The sequence below is a fragment of the Cupressus sempervirens genome, chromosome 5 (genome assembly GCF_028749045.1).
Source record: "Cupressus sempervirens isolate cs-2001-9-10 chromosome 5, ASM2874904v1, whole genome shotgun sequence".
Classification (NCBI taxonomy): domain Eukaryota; kingdom Viridiplantae; phylum Streptophyta; class Pinopsida; order Cupressales; family Cupressaceae; genus Cupressus; species Cupressus sempervirens.
The window spans coordinates 252,746,569-252,763,220 of record NC_143122.1 but is presented as its reverse complement, the minus strand read 5'-3'; the positions used below and the strand labels follow the sequence as shown (position 1 = coordinate 252,763,220).

General features: G+C 36.6%; 3 protein-coding genes across 3 annotated transcripts in view; 1 reads left to right on the top strand and 2 right to left on the bottom strand.

Annotated features, from left to right (window-relative positions):
• Positions 1-16,652, top strand: part of LOC149555480 (putative folate-biopterin transporter 7) — a 38,974-nt gene that overhangs the window by 4,908 nt on the left and 17,414 nt on the right. The gene's annotated exons all lie outside the window — the stretch shown is intronic.
• Positions 11,719-13,679, bottom strand: LOC149555482 (uncharacterized). Its single transcript, XM_089829536.1, has 4 exons — positions 13,187-13,679; positions 12,845-13,068; positions 12,532-12,719; positions 11,719-12,425 (listed from the first exon to the last, which is right to left on the bottom strand). The coding sequence occupies exons 1-4, from the start codon at positions 13,502-13,504 to the stop codon at positions 11,824-11,826; spliced, it is 1,332 nt and encodes a 443-aa protein (XP_089685662.1). The 5' UTR covers positions 13,505-13,679; the 3' UTR covers positions 11,719-11,823.
• LOC149555481 (uncharacterized) lies at positions 13,878-15,432 on the bottom strand. The gene is made up of 2 exons (XM_089829537.1): positions 14,164-15,432; positions 13,878-13,998 (listed from the first exon to the last, which is right to left on the bottom strand). The coding sequence occupies exon 1, from the start codon at positions 14,901-14,903 to the stop codon at positions 14,283-14,285; it is 621 nt and encodes a 206-aa protein (XP_089685663.1). The 5' UTR covers positions 14,904-15,432; the 3' UTR covers positions 13,878-13,998; positions 14,164-14,282.

The following is a 16,652-nucleotide window of genomic DNA, read 5'->3' as shown; positions in this document are numbered from 1 at the left end:
ATCCTGTATCTGTACTTGTACCCATACCCAAATTGACAACTTAGATGCTTAGCATTAAAAGTGGATGAATATTCATGTAAGTAAGATGTTTGAGTTTGAAAGAAGTTTCATCAACTTCTTGAACTATATCAAGTTTGAAATGGTTCATATCTAAGAGGCCTCAAGTTCTGACCTTTCTCTTGCCATCTTTTCTTTGTCAAATGGTTTGTATCAAAGAATTTTAAACTTCTGACCTTTCCCTAACAGTCTTTACAGTTTCAAATGGATCATAAACATGTGTACTTGCAACTTATGGTGCTTCTAAACTGATCATACTTTGTGCAGTACCAGGTTCGAGTCTCCTCCAGTTACTCTTCAATTTGGCAGTGTGTTCTTATTATTCTATGCAAGAATTGAATTGACTTGTATTCATTTTTTCTTTAAATTTTCCCCTTGCAATCTTTCCTTTCTCAAAGGGAGCCAAGCCCTGCCATGTATTTGCAACATATGGTGCTTCTATATTGATCAAATGATATTTTGTACCTAGCTGGAGTCTTCTCCAGTTGCATTTTGATTTGGTGGAACACTTGCATTATTCTATGCAAGAAATGTACTACTCTGCTTTCATTTTTTTTCTTAAACTTCTGACCTTCCTCTTTCTATCCTTTCCTTTGTCAAATGGAGCCAAACCATGTCATGTACTTACAATTTTACTGTGCTTCTTTATTGGTCATAGCTTCTTTTGTACCTGGCTTGAGTCTTTTGCAGTTGCTTTTTGATTTGGAATTATATGTGTATTATTATTATATGTGTGGATTGTCCCCTTTTAGCCTAGCACTTAATAAATAAACCAACAATAATGCTGGCCTATTGTTTATTCTCCCCATAGGCGAAAGCATTAAGTCAATCAAATAATTATCTGAATAATTATATAAAGGAGCAAAAAGCTCAAGTTCAATTCTTAGCTCTTAGTTATTCACTTTAAGTCATAAAAGGGGCCAACTTAAGTTATGACTTAAGTGTTCCTAAGCGTTTTCCACATGGTGAACTTTTAAACTATTTAAGTGGAAAATATTGTAAATTAAATGCCTAAGTTCAAAGATGAAAAATAGGGAGGAGATCAAATGCTTTTTAGTTGGAGAATTTCTATAAAAGGATCAATTGGGTTCTGAGGTATTACGATAATAGATAAGCTTCTATTATTAGTTAATGGGTATTTATTTGTAATCTATTGTAATGAGAAGATCCCTCTTACTATACTCATTGATTCTGGTAGCACTCATAACTTCATTGATCCACGAATAGCCAAACAGGCTGATTGCTTTATCCATCCCTGCTCTAGCTTTGAAGTCATGATTGCCAATGGGGGCACTTTACTTAGAAAAATTCACTCACAGACAGAGCAACGGAAAAGAGTTATTGCAATAACAAGAGATATTAGAAGTGAGAGGAACCTGAAGGCCACGACAGAAAAAAAATTTGATGTAATTTCCACCCAGCGAGCCCAAGAGAGTGCTCTGATACCAGATGAGAAGAACCTCCTTATAGCAATACCGTGAGAATGCTCGAAATAACAGAATACAAAGTGATAGCAGAACTCAGAATAAATCTACTGATCGCAGGCCACTTCGAGGGGGTAACCTCCTTTGAGCAAGCTCAATACAATAAATTCGTCCGTGCCCATCAAGGGCCTCAACCTATTCTTATATACTGGGTACGATCTAGAAAAGTAATACTACCTATGCATGTGGGATAATAAAATAAACTCACGGGACGACTTACAAAGCATATGCGTCCAACAACTCTACTGTAACAAAATAAACAGAAGGAACACACAGGTTCCTAACATGTAAATATTAGAATGTTTTTAATATTAGTTAGTCTGTAGTGTTATGTTAGTTTTATTTAGCTTTCTTTTAGCTAGAATTGAATCTTTCCATTCTTTATGATCGTTTCCTAAGGAAACATCGTTTTATTCTTTTGTATATATTGACCTCTCAATATCAAGCAAATATTTACCAATTATTCGAAAAATATTATAATTTTTTGTTTGAAATTATCAGAGCATATTTTTAGAAATTATTTTCTATGATATTTGTTTCTTACAGTCATTTTTTGCAACTGTCGCCTGTTTTTTCTGCACATTTCTGCCATTTCTTGTGGTTTTTTTTGCAGCAGGGCCGTTCTTATTCAAAACCCTAATTTTCTTTACCGGATCAAAAAGCATTTTACAGATTCTTAGTGAGGTTTTTGAGATCTCAACTAAGTTGTCATTTGTTTTTTCTAGGTGCCTCAATTTTTGAGCCAGCGGACCCAAAAATTGACGACATAATCTTTTTAGGTTTTTCAAGCTCTCTTTGGGGTACCCCTTCAAATTTTCTAGGTCTTTCATTTTTTTGCTTCAAAGTACATGCCTTCATAGATTTTTATGCTTTTTCATTGAAAAACATATTATGGCATCTCTAACTAATATTTTTCTCGAGAGCATTTCAAAATTCAATAGTTTGAATTATGGCACTTGAAGTAGCAGATAATAGCAAATATTTTTTAATATCAAAATATTGATCAGATTGTTCTGGGTGCTACACAGCGTTTGACTGCCCTTGGTACTAAATAGGATACATGGGATTTGAATAATCGGGAGGTGGTGATGCTTCTCAAATTATCTGTAGCTGACGATCAACTCTCTCAAATTCCATCCGACAAGACAACTGTCGAGATTTGGGCACATCTCAAGAATCTTCATGAGACTTCTAACAAAAGCAAAGCTTTCCTTTTGAAGAACACTCTATTTTCTATTATCATGGATAAGTGAACATCGCTCCAGGCTCAGCTGAATAGGATTAGGAAATCCGTGATCAGTTGCTTTCCTTTGGTCGTAAGATGGAGGGAGAGGACATTGTGGTCATCACTCTTAGGAGTTTACCTAAGTCCTATGAGCATTTTATCAAAACTCTCAACATCACTTCCTCTGGTGTTGATCTAAAGTTCACAAATCTCTGCACACTTTTGCTTCAACAAGATCGTTGGAGACAACAGTTTGGTAGTAGTTCCAGCTCCACCTCCAAAGAGCAAGCCTTTGCTGCCAAATCCTTTCAAAGGGATAAAGACAAGTCTCAGCAGTCTTCTCAGCAGAAAGCCTCTGCTCCAGATTTAGAAGGTTCCTAGAAGAAGAACATTCAATGTGACTATTGCCACAAGTTTGGTCACATAAAGGTTTAATGTTGCAAACACTTAGCTGCCCAATCTAAGAAATCAAGTTCGCAACCCAAAGAAAACAGTGTAGAGCACACTGAGCAAATGGGATCTTCCTTTTATGCCTTCATGGTTAAAAGACTTGTAGATCGTGTGAAGTCATTTGCTTGGCACATCGATTCTTGCCTCCCATTATTTCACCCATCACAGAGACCGGTTCACTGACTACCAACCTTATTCAAATTTTGTTATTTTTGGTCGAAGAGAAAAGTACACCATTGCCGGTAAAGGCAACATTCAGATTCAATTTGCTGGGAGGAATCCCATTTTCCTCAATGTGTACTACATTCCAGGAATGGAACTAAATCTACTCTCAATCAGTCAGTTGCTGCAACACTCTCCACAGTTGGATGTCACCTTGAGTTCACATCAGTGCAACATCATTGATAGGAAGACTCAGTCTATTGTTGCAACGGGTCTTGAGGATTATGGTCTTTTCCGACTTACTGATTCTAGTGATCCTCAGGACTTAGCTATGGCTGCTCGGTGGTCTTCTGTTTGCAATTTGCACACTTTGGCATCAATGGTATGGGCACTTAAATGTGCATTCTCTCTCTCAGCTTGCTTCAGAAGAGCTTGCCCTCGGTTTTCCAGAGATTCAAACTCAGCAGCTTGGTGTTGTGGATAGATTAACCATTAAGGGAGGGTATTACAATAATAGATAAGCTTTTATTATTAGTTAATGGTTATTTATTTGTAATCTATTGTAAATAATAGAATGTTTCTAATATTAGTTAGTCTTTAGTTTTTTGTTAGCTTTCTTTAGCTTTCTTTAGCTTTCTTTTAGCTAGAATAGAATGTTTCTATTCTTTACAATTGTTTCCTAAAGAAATATCGTTTTATTCTTTTGTAAATATTGACCTCTCGGTCTCTAATAATATCAAGCAAATATTAACCAATTACCTTGTAATATGAGGCTCATTCATTATGCTATTGTGTTTGATGTTTATTTTATCTCTGCAAGTTTCTTTCCAGGACGTAAACCCTAGAGATTCCATGCTTGGATGCACCCCCAAGCCATAGCAAGTGCCTTTTCATTTAATCACAGGTTACAGATGAGGCTGCAGCAGTGTTGTGACAAATTGTAACTTGATGTTGAGCCAAAATCAGAATGTTCAACTTCCTAATATTAAGGTATCATTTAGCCATCAAATTGTGAGGGAAAATCACAGTTTGTATTGAAATCACAGCCTGCTCTTAACAGTCTATCAGCAAAGGTACCACAATGCACGTGCCCAGTTTATCATTACTAAACAATGGGATTCATTTTAATGGTGGTGTGATCTGGTATGTAGGAGCTTTTTGTTTATATCCTTTGTAAAAACTCCAATTGCTTGTATCAGTATAGATGGTGAATTCTAGTAGACATTTCAAGTTGTTTAATGTAAGTGGGTTCCATGCAAATAAAGGAAAATTCCATAATATCTGCGAATTTTGTAACTTGTGTGATTTTTGTGATAAGTCTTCAAAATTATTTGTATTTCTCATAAGAGCTGCTAGTTAGGATATTCCAGTGGTATTAGAGCACAGTGACCTTGCTAGCTTGTGAGGGTTTCAGTTGCATGTCAGGATTTTCAATTGCATGTGAAAATTTCTCAGTTGTATGCTAAGATTTTTAGTTGCATGTCAAGTTAAATAATTGTATGCGAGTTAGCTTCTCTCGCATGTCAGTTTAGATGCAGTTTATGAAGAGGGTTTTCATTGCATGTTAGTTTTGATTAATCCGGTGATTGGATTTGTTTTGCATATAAGTTTGGTGGATACTCTGAAGTTGCATGGTACTATGGATCAATTTGTGAAATTGGGTTACTGTAAGTTGGTTTGAATCAATTCTATGCAGTATGCACCAAGATTGTAGGACTACATAGACATTATACTAGAACAGGTCAACACCTCAAGAAAATGAGGGTAAGGATAACCTCATTGTCGAAGAAATGGGTGAGAGAAGTGAAAACCTACTAAGAGATTTAAATAATCAGTGGAGTGATTTCTTGAACACCTTTTACCAACAACAGCAACAAATCTTACAACACTTAAAGTTACAGGACAATAAAATTACAACCATGGGTTAGATAAGATTGGACCATTCACAATCGAGAAAGTCAAGAAGTGAGAGTAGTAGAAGGCATAGTAAAATCCCTAGAGCCTCTGTAACAGTTTCATATAGACCACTTCAACCTGTTTTATACCAAAAAGAGGAGAATAATCATCCTCAAGTTCAAACAAACACATAAGAATAATGAAAATTTAAAGGAAGTATGCAAAAATTTACATGAAGAATTTGACAAACATACAGATTTGGTTCTTGAGGACAAAAGGAAAGCATTGGAGAGAGACTCACATGAGGCTTCATCTTTTTTGCAAGAAGATCCACAAGAGAATTTTATTAGAGAGATAAGTGTGACTTCTCTTGATGTAAAGCATGAGATTGATATGGATAATAATGGTATGGATTCTTTGGGTGATTATAATTCATCTTTTAGTGTGGTAGCTGACTTCAAGAATGACTTAATTTGTACACATGAAGAAAAAGCAAGATTAAAGGACACTCAGAAAACGGGGAACATTTTTTTCGTATGGAAAGATTTGCAAGACCATTTGGTGACAACAGAAGATAGAATAACTCAAGCATTATTGAGGATGGATACAACTCATAACTAGAAGACCTTTTTGGACAGCCTAAAGAGAGGAAAGACAAAAAGAAATTCAATACTCTATAGCAACCAGTTCTATGATGCAAAATGACAATGTTAGATATATAAAAGTTGAAAATGTTGATGGACGAACTGAAAAATGTCACAAAGAAATTCCTTGCAGCCTTGAGACACCATTTGGAGATGATTTATTTGAGACATTACCACCTTTAATCACTCACAGAGAAAATGAGTAGAGTAAAAATTAGGTGTTTTAAGATTCCAGCGAAAGCAAAGAGGAGGTCAAAATTCTGATTTGGAAGCACAATGGTTTACTTTCTCATTCTCGTGAGTTTTCAGTCCTTACTTAGGAAATAACTAATGTAGAGAAGTCTAAAACTGTTGAGTATGTAGTCTTCAATAAAGAAGTGCTTGTAAAAGTTGAAGACGTGAGGGCTGATTGTTATAACAGCAGTGGCATATTTCTCCATCCTCAAAAACATGCAGCCCATAATTATAAAGAAGATATTGTTATGAAGTCTCCTAATGTTGGCATTCAAGTTTGGACAGATAGTCATGAGACAAGGGTTGATTATGCAACTAGTTAGAGGGTATACTTTGTGCATCATAGCTTAGAAGATGTAAAGAAGATTCAAAGCATGTGTGATGAGTTGCTTCACAACTCCGAATATAGTATTGTTATTATCAGAGCAGCGCAACAACCTGGTGGAGCAGTGTTCCTGAGGTTGATATGGGATCCAGGCAGTTGGTTTTAGCATGCAGGTGCAAATTGTTTGAGGGATAGCAATCTCTAGGGAGGGAGGACAATAATGTTCCCCTCAATCTCTGGGAAGGGAGGACTATAATGTCCCCCTTTTACCAAGCACGTCAATAAATAAATAACAATGATAGTCTATTGTTTATTCTCCTTATAGGCAAAAGCATTAACTTAATAAGAGAATGCTGTGAAATTTGAATAATTAATTACAGGAGCAAAAAGGTTAAGTTAAATTCTTAGCTTTTAATTATTCACTTTAAGTCAGAAAAGGGGCCAAATTAAGTTATGACTCGAATTTTCCTAGGTGTTTTCCACATGGTGAACTTTTAAAATATTTGAGTGGCAAATATTGTTAATTAAATGCCTAAGTTTAAAGGCAGAAAATAGGGAGGAAATCAAATGCTTTTTAGTGGGAGAATTTTTATAAGAGGATTAACTGAGGTTTGGGGCTCATTCAATGTGCTTTTATGTTTGATTTTTATTTTATCTCTATAAGTTTCTTTCCCAAGAAACCTTCTCAGGATGCAAACCTTGGAGATTCCATGCTTGGATGCAACCCCAAGCCTTAGCAAGTGCTTTTTCGTTTAATCATAGGTTACCGAGGAGGCTGCAGCAGTGTTTCTGACAGAATGTAATTCAATGTTGAGCCAAAATCACAATGTTCAACTTCAAAATTTAAAGGAATCATTTAGCCATCAAATTGTGAGGGCAAATACAATTTTATTGAAATCACAGTCTGTTGTGAGTAGTCTATCAGCAAAGGTACCACAATGCATGTGCCCAGTTTATCATTACTAAACAATTGATAAAGAAACAATTGAACTCATTTTAATGGTGGTGCGATCTAGTATCTAAGAGCTTGTTTATATTCTTTGTAAAAACTCCAATTGTTGCAATCAGTAATAGATGGTGAATTCTAGTAGACATTTCAGTTGTTTGATGTAAGTGGGTTCCGTGTGAATAAAGGAAAATTCCATAGTATTTGCATAAGGTTCAAAATTTCCTATAACTTGCATGGTTTTGTGATAAATCTTTGAAAATATTTCTCATAAAATTTGTTTGTTAGGATATTTCAATGTGACAATTTTATTGCCTTGTATACATTTTTGTTTGTTGTGAACCTTGCCCCTTAGACTTCCCAACTTCAATGACATGAGGGAAGATGCTACAAAGTATGTTTAGGCGTGTCTCCAACTACCCTCATTTAGTCAACTATTTTATATTCTGGGATTTGGGACACATGTCCTGATTTCGGGAAGAATTAGAATTTATGTTATAAGGCTTAAGATTAGGGCCAAAATAGAGTCAAGGTCGTTGATATATCTTACATCAACAGTCCAAATCAATTCCTTTGACCATAACAATGATAACATACAAAGTGACAATGACCAAGTTGGCAACAAAATGGACACATATTAATTGAATCCAATGGATTAGTAGACAACAAGTACATTGTACAATGTACACTTTTCATATGGGCCATAGCCCACCCGTGACTGTAAATTCACCAAAAAATTAAATAGTCTCTCTATAGCAACCAACAAATTAGCCAACTATATTAATATTTTGTGCCATATAAAACAATTAATTCGCGTATGTTTATTTACGTGTCAATTTATTTTTTAATTTTCCACAATTATTACTAAATTTTGATACGGAAAGTAAAATTTTGCCAATAGAAAATAATTTTCTCCCTTGCCTCGAACTAAAAAATTGTCCTCGATTAGGAATTTTTCCTACACATTAAATGTTGAATTCGCCAACGTTTTACATATTTTTCTTGAGAGAGGTTTCTTAAAGTTATCCCTAGAACCAAAATGACCTTTTCCTAATGCTTACATCTTCCTTGATCCCATTTTGTTTGTGATTCCTTCCCTATAATTCCAATACAAACTGAAATAAATCCTCAAGAGTTCTAATGGTGAAGGCATTGGAAAGCTCCTAAGTCTATATGAGAGGTTGGAGTCATAGACTTACCCTACCTAACATGTCTATTATAAAAATATTTCTCTTTCTATCCTTTTCAAGACTACAAAGTTGTTGGACTAACTGCTAATGTTCCCTTTCAGGATTCATGACATTCCTTAACTGCCTCTTGTGTTCTATAAGTCTAGTTGTTGTATTGGGCATTGATAGGTCAATCTTTTGGTGCAACGACAACTCTAGCTTGTAACAAGTGGTATCAGAGCTTGGTCACAAGTTCGAATCTCTTGGGTAACGCTGAGGGGGAGATTGTTGGACTAGCTGCCAATATTCCTCTTCAGGATTTATGACATGGCTTAACCGTCTCCTGTGTTCTATAAGTCTAGTGGTTGTATCGGGCATTGACAAGTCGATCTTTTGGTGTAATAGCAACTCTAGCTTGTAACAAAAGTTTCCTTTACTATTGCATCTAACCACTCCACTCTTTGACTTCTTTATTAGATCTTTGGAGTTTCGCATGGAGTCATACCTCATTGTCAAACCTTGAGCTATCTAATAGCTTAGTGCAAATGTTGGACTTGCTTCCTCCAACTTACCTCGCCTCCAAACTATGATTCCACATAGAAAGCACAAAACACCTATAACCTTCAAAACACTACTGACCTTCAAACTATAGTGTTCTTGCCACTTCCATTCCCTCTTTTCATCTTCCATTGTGAATATCAAGAACACCATTTATGCACAAATTGATAAGGGGTCTCGCTATGAGATTCCTCCTTGCATTGACATTCATCTCAATTGACTTGAAGTCCAACCTCATGGATGCCTAGTAGCACACACTACAACGAAGCCAACAACTGCTATTAATGTAGTGGTTAGGGTTTCAAGTCCAAGTGGCTCCTTGCTATACAAGCTAAGGATAGTTGTAGGTTGTAGGGAACCCCATATCTCCAAAGTTTGTTTTTGGACAAAACGATGCCATTGCTAGTTTGATGTGAAGGAAAAGAATGATTAATAAGTGCAAGAAACTACTCCCTGTACAATATCCATGACAGAGACCATTGTGCAATTCAACATTCCTTTTCGGTCTCTCAAGATTGCAAGGTTGCAGATTTGGAGCGAAGGGAGTAACTTTGAACACATCAACCAAGTCCTTATTTGAAATAATTGTGAGCACTGGTTCAAGCATCCCATTCAAAGGATGAACATTGAAAATCCCTAGATCAATGGAGGTCAAGCAATGAAAACATTGGAGGTACATCTCTTTGGCTAAAGGAGCGGTCTTACATAGAGGTTTATTTTTATCGTAAGTAGTGGTAGAATCAATGATATATATGATGGATTTTTCTTGAAATTGACAATTGTCTTGGGTCTAAGCCTTGTTTCAGTTTTAATTAATTTTGATAGAAAAACATTGTAACAGTTTATAGTTTAGTTGCCTTTGAATAAATGATCTACAATATAAATCTTTTAATATATTCAAGAGTGCATGATTATAATGAGAGGGGGCTGGTGAATTAGTAGAATACAATTCTTTACTGTAATGTCCCCATTTTTAGTAGGTTTCTGCATTTGGCTTGGTCAATTCACCATCGCGACCCTCATGAGCTAACAGTGAGATTTGAGGGTCTCAGCTGTGGGGTTATAGGCTTTTCAGTAGCCTATGTTGTGTTTTGGCTCCACTTAAGGGACTTATTTATAGTAAGTGAAATTGTTGGTTCCAATGAACTCAGTTGAGTTAGAGGAGTTGGGTGATGCTCTCAGTTTTTATTTCGGGCTTTCGGTTTGGGCTCCAAGAATCTTGGAGGGAGCGTCTATTTATAGTAAGTCACCTTGTGAGGTTTATTCATCGTCTTTCATCATCATGATCACTTTGGTGTTGTCAGATTTCAATTCTGATGCTTCTTCAGTTGTTTTCACAAGACGGGTGAATTATTATTATTATTCATCTAAATACACCGAGGTTTCTATTTTTGCTAGTATTGTTGGTCGGTCACCTTAGTATCATAGCTTGTTGGAATTGGGACAAAAAGTTTTAAATCTTGGGAACAAGAAACTGTGGCCTTACGTGTCAAAATATTAAGTTGTGGTGGAAAAGGTCATTTTTGAAGCCAAAAGCAATTAATAAATTATATTAATGACACTTCATTATATTTTAATGTTGTATAGAGGAAGCTTCTTAAGTGCTTTTTGGGAAACTGGTGTCATTTGGAGATTATAAATATGAGGACATTTGATGAGAAAAGCATCCAATTATTTGATTATCTTATCTTTCTTTGTTGTCTTTGTGACACTTCTAAAGTTCTGATTTTTGTGCCCTTGTTGAAGTATAAGGGTTTGGTATCTACAACTAAAGTATTATAGATTCAATTCTGAGATTGCTTGGCAAATTGTGTTGAGGCATACGATTTGTCATTTCTCCTACTATATTAACTGTTGCTAAGAAGTTTATTTTTTTCTTGTTGTTAGAGGTTGTTCTGGAATTTGTGAAGGGATTCACTGGAATTGTTATATCAAATTGTGTGTTGGTTAATTTGGAGTTGGTCGAGCATCAATTTATATCTATTGTTGGGTGTTATTTTCTATCTACACTTTGGGAGCAACATTTTTCAAATCTGCAGTTGCATTTGTTGGTCGAAGAATTCTTTGTTGCTAATTTGCTGCTACTCTTCATTTCAAAGGGTTTCAAGGCATGTCCTACCTGTTAGTTCATGGATTGTAACTTCTAATTTTTCTAGGTATTGTTGATTTAGATAATATGGGATATTTTATCAACTGGGTTGTTGGTATTTTGTGAATATACTCAATATCTAAGTTGATATTGAAATCTGGAATTTTTTAGTTGTATATTACTATCATTGATGTAAAAATCGCCTGAGGAGATTAATCGCCTAGGCCTGAAAAAGTTTAATCGGGAAAAATCGGGAAAAAATCGGGGAAAAAATTGGGAACTAAAAAACCACTAAATTTTAATAAAAAAATGCGATTTTTTTACAAAATTCAATGTTTTTTTGCATCTAATGACTTAATTACTAACAATACATAAGAAACAATCATGTTTAGATATATATCAATGCAAAAAGAGTTATTAATCGGTAAATTACTAACAAGTAAGTAGTGACAAGTTGTAAATTACTAACAACTAACAAGTTCACAACACATGAGAAGTATTCTCATAAATAAAGTGTCAAATGTAAAGAGTTCAAATAAGCACATCAACATGACTACAAATAAGTACAAATGTCAAATATAGGACTACATCTTCCTCTTCCCAGTCACTTTACTAGCGAGTGCGGGAGAGGGTAAAGCTCTAGAACTAGAACCCCGCAAGGTTTGTGCCCGTGTCTGTGTCTGTGCCAATGCAGGAGATGGTGTAGCTATAGAACTAGATGTCGGTATCTCCACATTCGCTGCGCGCAAGATATCAAGGTCCTCTGCAGTAAGCTCAATGTCATCATCCTCATCATCGCCCTCCTCGATGTCATATCCAGTTCCACCCCCTTCCTCCTCCGCAGCCTCCTCCGCGGCCTCCCTCTCCAAATTGGAGATGTCCTCCTGTGTAAATAAGGGAGCCTGCTCTTGTGCCGTCCAATCATAATAAGGATCTATCTCATCCAAATCGATTGGCCCAGGAGGATCTTGTTGCGCCTTTTTCATGCGCAATTTAAGATTATATTGCACATAGACCATGTCATTCATCCTCTTTTGGGATAACCTGTTTCTCTTTTTTGTGTGGATGGCCTCAAACAAACTCCAGTTGCGCTCACAATGTGATGCGCTACAAGGCTGTGATAGGATTCTGAGAGCAAATTTTGCAAGATTTGGAGTGCTTGCACCCCAAGTGGTCCACCAAGCCACTGCATCGCAAAAATTGTACAAGTTAGAAAATACTAATAGACAACAAAAAATGAAACATAAATATTAATTTAGCATTTGAGATTCAGAAGTTTGCAAATGTATTACCTGGGGTTTGTGTAAGCCTTGCTCTCTTGCAGAGAGAAGTGGAGAACACCTTGCCTCCTGCTGAAGTGAAGATCTCCTGCTCAGCGATGATTTTATCTCTTGTTTCCTCGCTGGTTACCATCTTTTCGACGCACTCACTTAGGCCTCTGATGACCTCTCCATCAGGATCTGCATATGTGCCATCAGCCCTAAAACCAAAAACCAAAAACAAATAAGTCTTCCAATTTTAGTACACACCCAACACCCTACGAAAGCAAAATGAACTCAAGTCTTCGTTAACTTAAATTTGAGTAAGAATGAGCTTACAGTATACCTAAAACGTGGGTTGAGGAAATATCCTGCTGCATGAATGGGTTGGTGAAGCTGATTATTCCACCTTCTATCAATGATCTGCCAAATGGGTTCATATTTGATGCTTTCCCCCTTGTAGTAATTTTTGACAGATTCTTTGGCCTTGTCCATGGCCTCATATAGTTCACCCATTGGCGTTTGGTCTCCATCAACCAAACGTAAAACTCTGACTAAAGGCTTAGACACCTGCAATATAAATTTGAAATTAGTTGACAAGTTACAAAATTATTATTTACTTGAGTTACAAACTTAGTATGTTATAAAGTTGTAAAGTGTAAACTATAACTTAAAGTTTTATAGTTACCTTTACTATTTCATCAGCCTTATCTTCAAAATATTTATCAAACACAATCCGCACAACATTCTCTCCTTCACTCTTCTTTGAAAATGTGGAAGCAAGCCATTTTTTGGAAACAAACATTTGCTTCAAAGAAGCCAAATTATCGAGAATGCTTTGCAATGTCAAAAAAATCGTTGCAAACCTTGTGACGGCAAGCCTGACAATTTCTTTGCCATCAGTGTGCTCTCTCATCAGGCTAAGGACCCATGGGTGATTGTATATGTATTTTGTCACCCGCCTTGCATCCTCCACAATTGGAGTGACCCACTCAAGTTTGCCCATGTCCTCCAAAAGAAGGTCAAGGACATGTGCTACACACGGGGTCCAAGAGAGAGTGGGGTGCCTCTGCTGTAGGAGTTTTCCTGCCAATTGTAAAAGCAAATACTAATTAGTTTCCAACTTTTCAAATATATCAAACTATTAAAAATTCTTGTTGTGAAATTCACAATGCACATGCAACATAAAATTACGGTTTACCTACTGATACATATGCAGCAGCATTGTCTGTGATGATTTGCACCACATTTTCAATGCCAATCTCTAAGACCATGTTCTCCAACATCAATGCTAATGTCTGAGCATTTTTTACCTTGTTGGAGGCATTGATTGATTTCAGGAACACCACATTATCATTACAGCAGACCAAAAAATTAATTATGGTCCTGCTCTTCCCATCCGTCCACCCGTTAGAAAGAATGGTGCAACCAAATTTTGTCCATTCTTGTTTCTGTTCCTCAACAAATGCTTTGGCCCTCTCAACAGCATTTCCAATAAGCCTACAAAAACAAAATTTAGTTATGTCTTAGATTCTTAGTAATTTAAAATTGATTTAGACTTTAGTAATCAACATTCTAATTTCTAGATAAATTAATTAAAATTTAGAACTAAGTAAAAAGTTAAAAATTAAAAGGAAATCGAGTGTAATAAAATTATTCACTTACCTGCCACCCAACACAAAACGAGAAGGGGACTTGTACCCCTTTCCTGCAACTGTCAACCCTGTGGCCAAAGCCTCCCAATAGGGACTGTCAACAACACTAATAGGAAGGTTGTTGAAAACCTAGAAATCTACTAGTGCATTGTCCAACTGGTCATGGACCTCCTTATTCCATCTAGTGGCCTCTAATGAAGGTTGTGCACCAGGTGTGTGCCTCGGCACAAAATAGCTCCCTATCCCAGAAGCACCTGCTGATCCTGATGGTGCGGAAGTGCTAGGAGGTGTAGGAGTGGGAGTGGGAGTGGAACTCGTGAAAGAAAAACCACCCTGTTTGTGGACACGCGGCCCACGATAAGAGCCAGCCATGCTCTCAATGGCTGCCTCCTCCTCCTGAACATCAACGAAACTGCCCTGGGTCTCTGCTATGGCTGCCCTGACATGCAATTTATTTCGCTCTTTTTGCAATTTTTTTTGCTCTCCAGCTGCGAGCAAGGCATTTGCAAACCTTTTTATTTCTTCTGTTGTATTCTCACAAGGATTCGTATCATGTTTTGAGATCCCTGCGATGTGATATTTGAACTGGTAAATGCCCCCGGATATTACTTTTTCACATCGAATGCAAATCACTTTGGTTGGTTCATCGGGTGCTTCATAGGCATATTTCCATGCTTGATCTCTCGCATTCTTTGGCCTGGTGCCAATGTAGCCTGAGGGGCATGGAGTCAATGGCCATTTGTCTGCCATTTAAAACTGCTGCGGGCTGCCTACACATACAAATTTTTAAAAAAAACTATAAATAAATTATAACAAGATCAAAGTTAACAGTTAAACAAAGAATTCAAGCAACATTCCAATAACAGCACCAATAAATTGAAATCCAAATAACATTCAAACAAACTAGCTGCTAGGGTTTCAAATTTTTTTTAAAAGGGCAAATTTTTAGCATAAATTCGATCTAGAATGGAAAAAAATGCAAATGAATGCATTTAATCTTGCTTACATTCATCAAATGCATTCCTAACTAATTAGGAATGTATTTTTATCCATTTACATGCAAGAAAAAAAAATACAATCTCTTGCAAAAACAAAAAACAAAGATTCAAATCACTTACCTAGTAACGAAGAAATCGAATCAAAAGGCCTCCAAATGCACTTGATTCTGCCTATTTCTTGCCAAGAACTCCTTCTCTATCCTCTCCTCTCCAAAACACCCTAAGCAATGTAAAAACATAATGAAAAAAACGTGTTTTTTCGTCACTTTATGTGACTGCCGGGCGCGGTCGATTTTTTAGGCGATTAATCTGCGATTTTTTGGAAAAAATCTGCAAAAAAAAATCGCGATTTTTGGGGCGACTAAATCGCCGGCCCCAAAAAATCGCGATTTTATCTCGTATCGCCGATTAATTGGCGATACTCACATCTATGATTACTATATTCCTTATGTAATATCTAAATATTTGAGTTGAAATTATTATTGCAAATTCTTCTAGTTTGCTACTATATTTTTGTATCAAAATTGCAAAACCTCGAGAACAAAAAAACAAATTCAATTCTTCAGCATAGATTGTTTGAGAGTCAACAGGGTTTATTTTAGTGGTATCAGAGCTTGCTTGCAAAGTGTTTGACGAATTGTCAAATAACTGAATTATAAAAGAATTTGGTGTTTGATAAAGTTATAACCAGTTGGGTTTATTATAGTGGTATCTAAGCAATTTTCTGCAATCCTTTGGGGTAGGAAAGTTATTTCATTTTCAGATTTGTTGTTGCATTTGGAGTGACCAGCACTCTAGCATTCTCTAGCCATGGACAGACATAGGAGAATTGACAGTTCTAGAAGTCGGTGGAGTAATGAGCACGTAAATGAATTCTTTGTAGGAGAGTATATGGAGAAACTTAAGCTTCATCAACAAAGGTTGGCTGAGTGCTTGTCGAATCCAAAGACATTTAAGAGAGCCACCAGATACGTTTCTGCCTTTAGAAGGTCAGCAAGAAGGAGGCTTGAGTTTTCCTCGATAGGTGTCCATGATGCAAATGTACCTATATTTAGTATGACACCTGGTAGTCCTATCCACAATATTGATGTTGGATTTATTTCATAGGGACGTGGTTGTGTTAGTGGCAGTGGAGGATAGCAGCACTGAGCTTCAACAATTAGAGGCTCCTAGAGCTATAGTTGCAAGTAGTGTAGAGACAGTTGATGTAGTTGTTACTACTGATACTTCATGCTCTCTTGAGGAGGGGATTATTATTGGAGATTTGTATGTGAGTTGTCATAGTGTTGCTTCAATGTAGGAGGCAGTTGCTTCCTCAGGTGGGACCGAGGCACGTATGGATTCACCCAGCTGTGATTTTTGTTATTTGGGTGTTACAACAAAGTCAGTAGAAGTGGGTTCATGCTTTGCATTATTGATTCACAGCTTGACATAGAGTCAGGTGATGATAGTTGAGGCTCTATCAAGTGGTGGGGATGCAGATAGTATGGATACCTCTGAT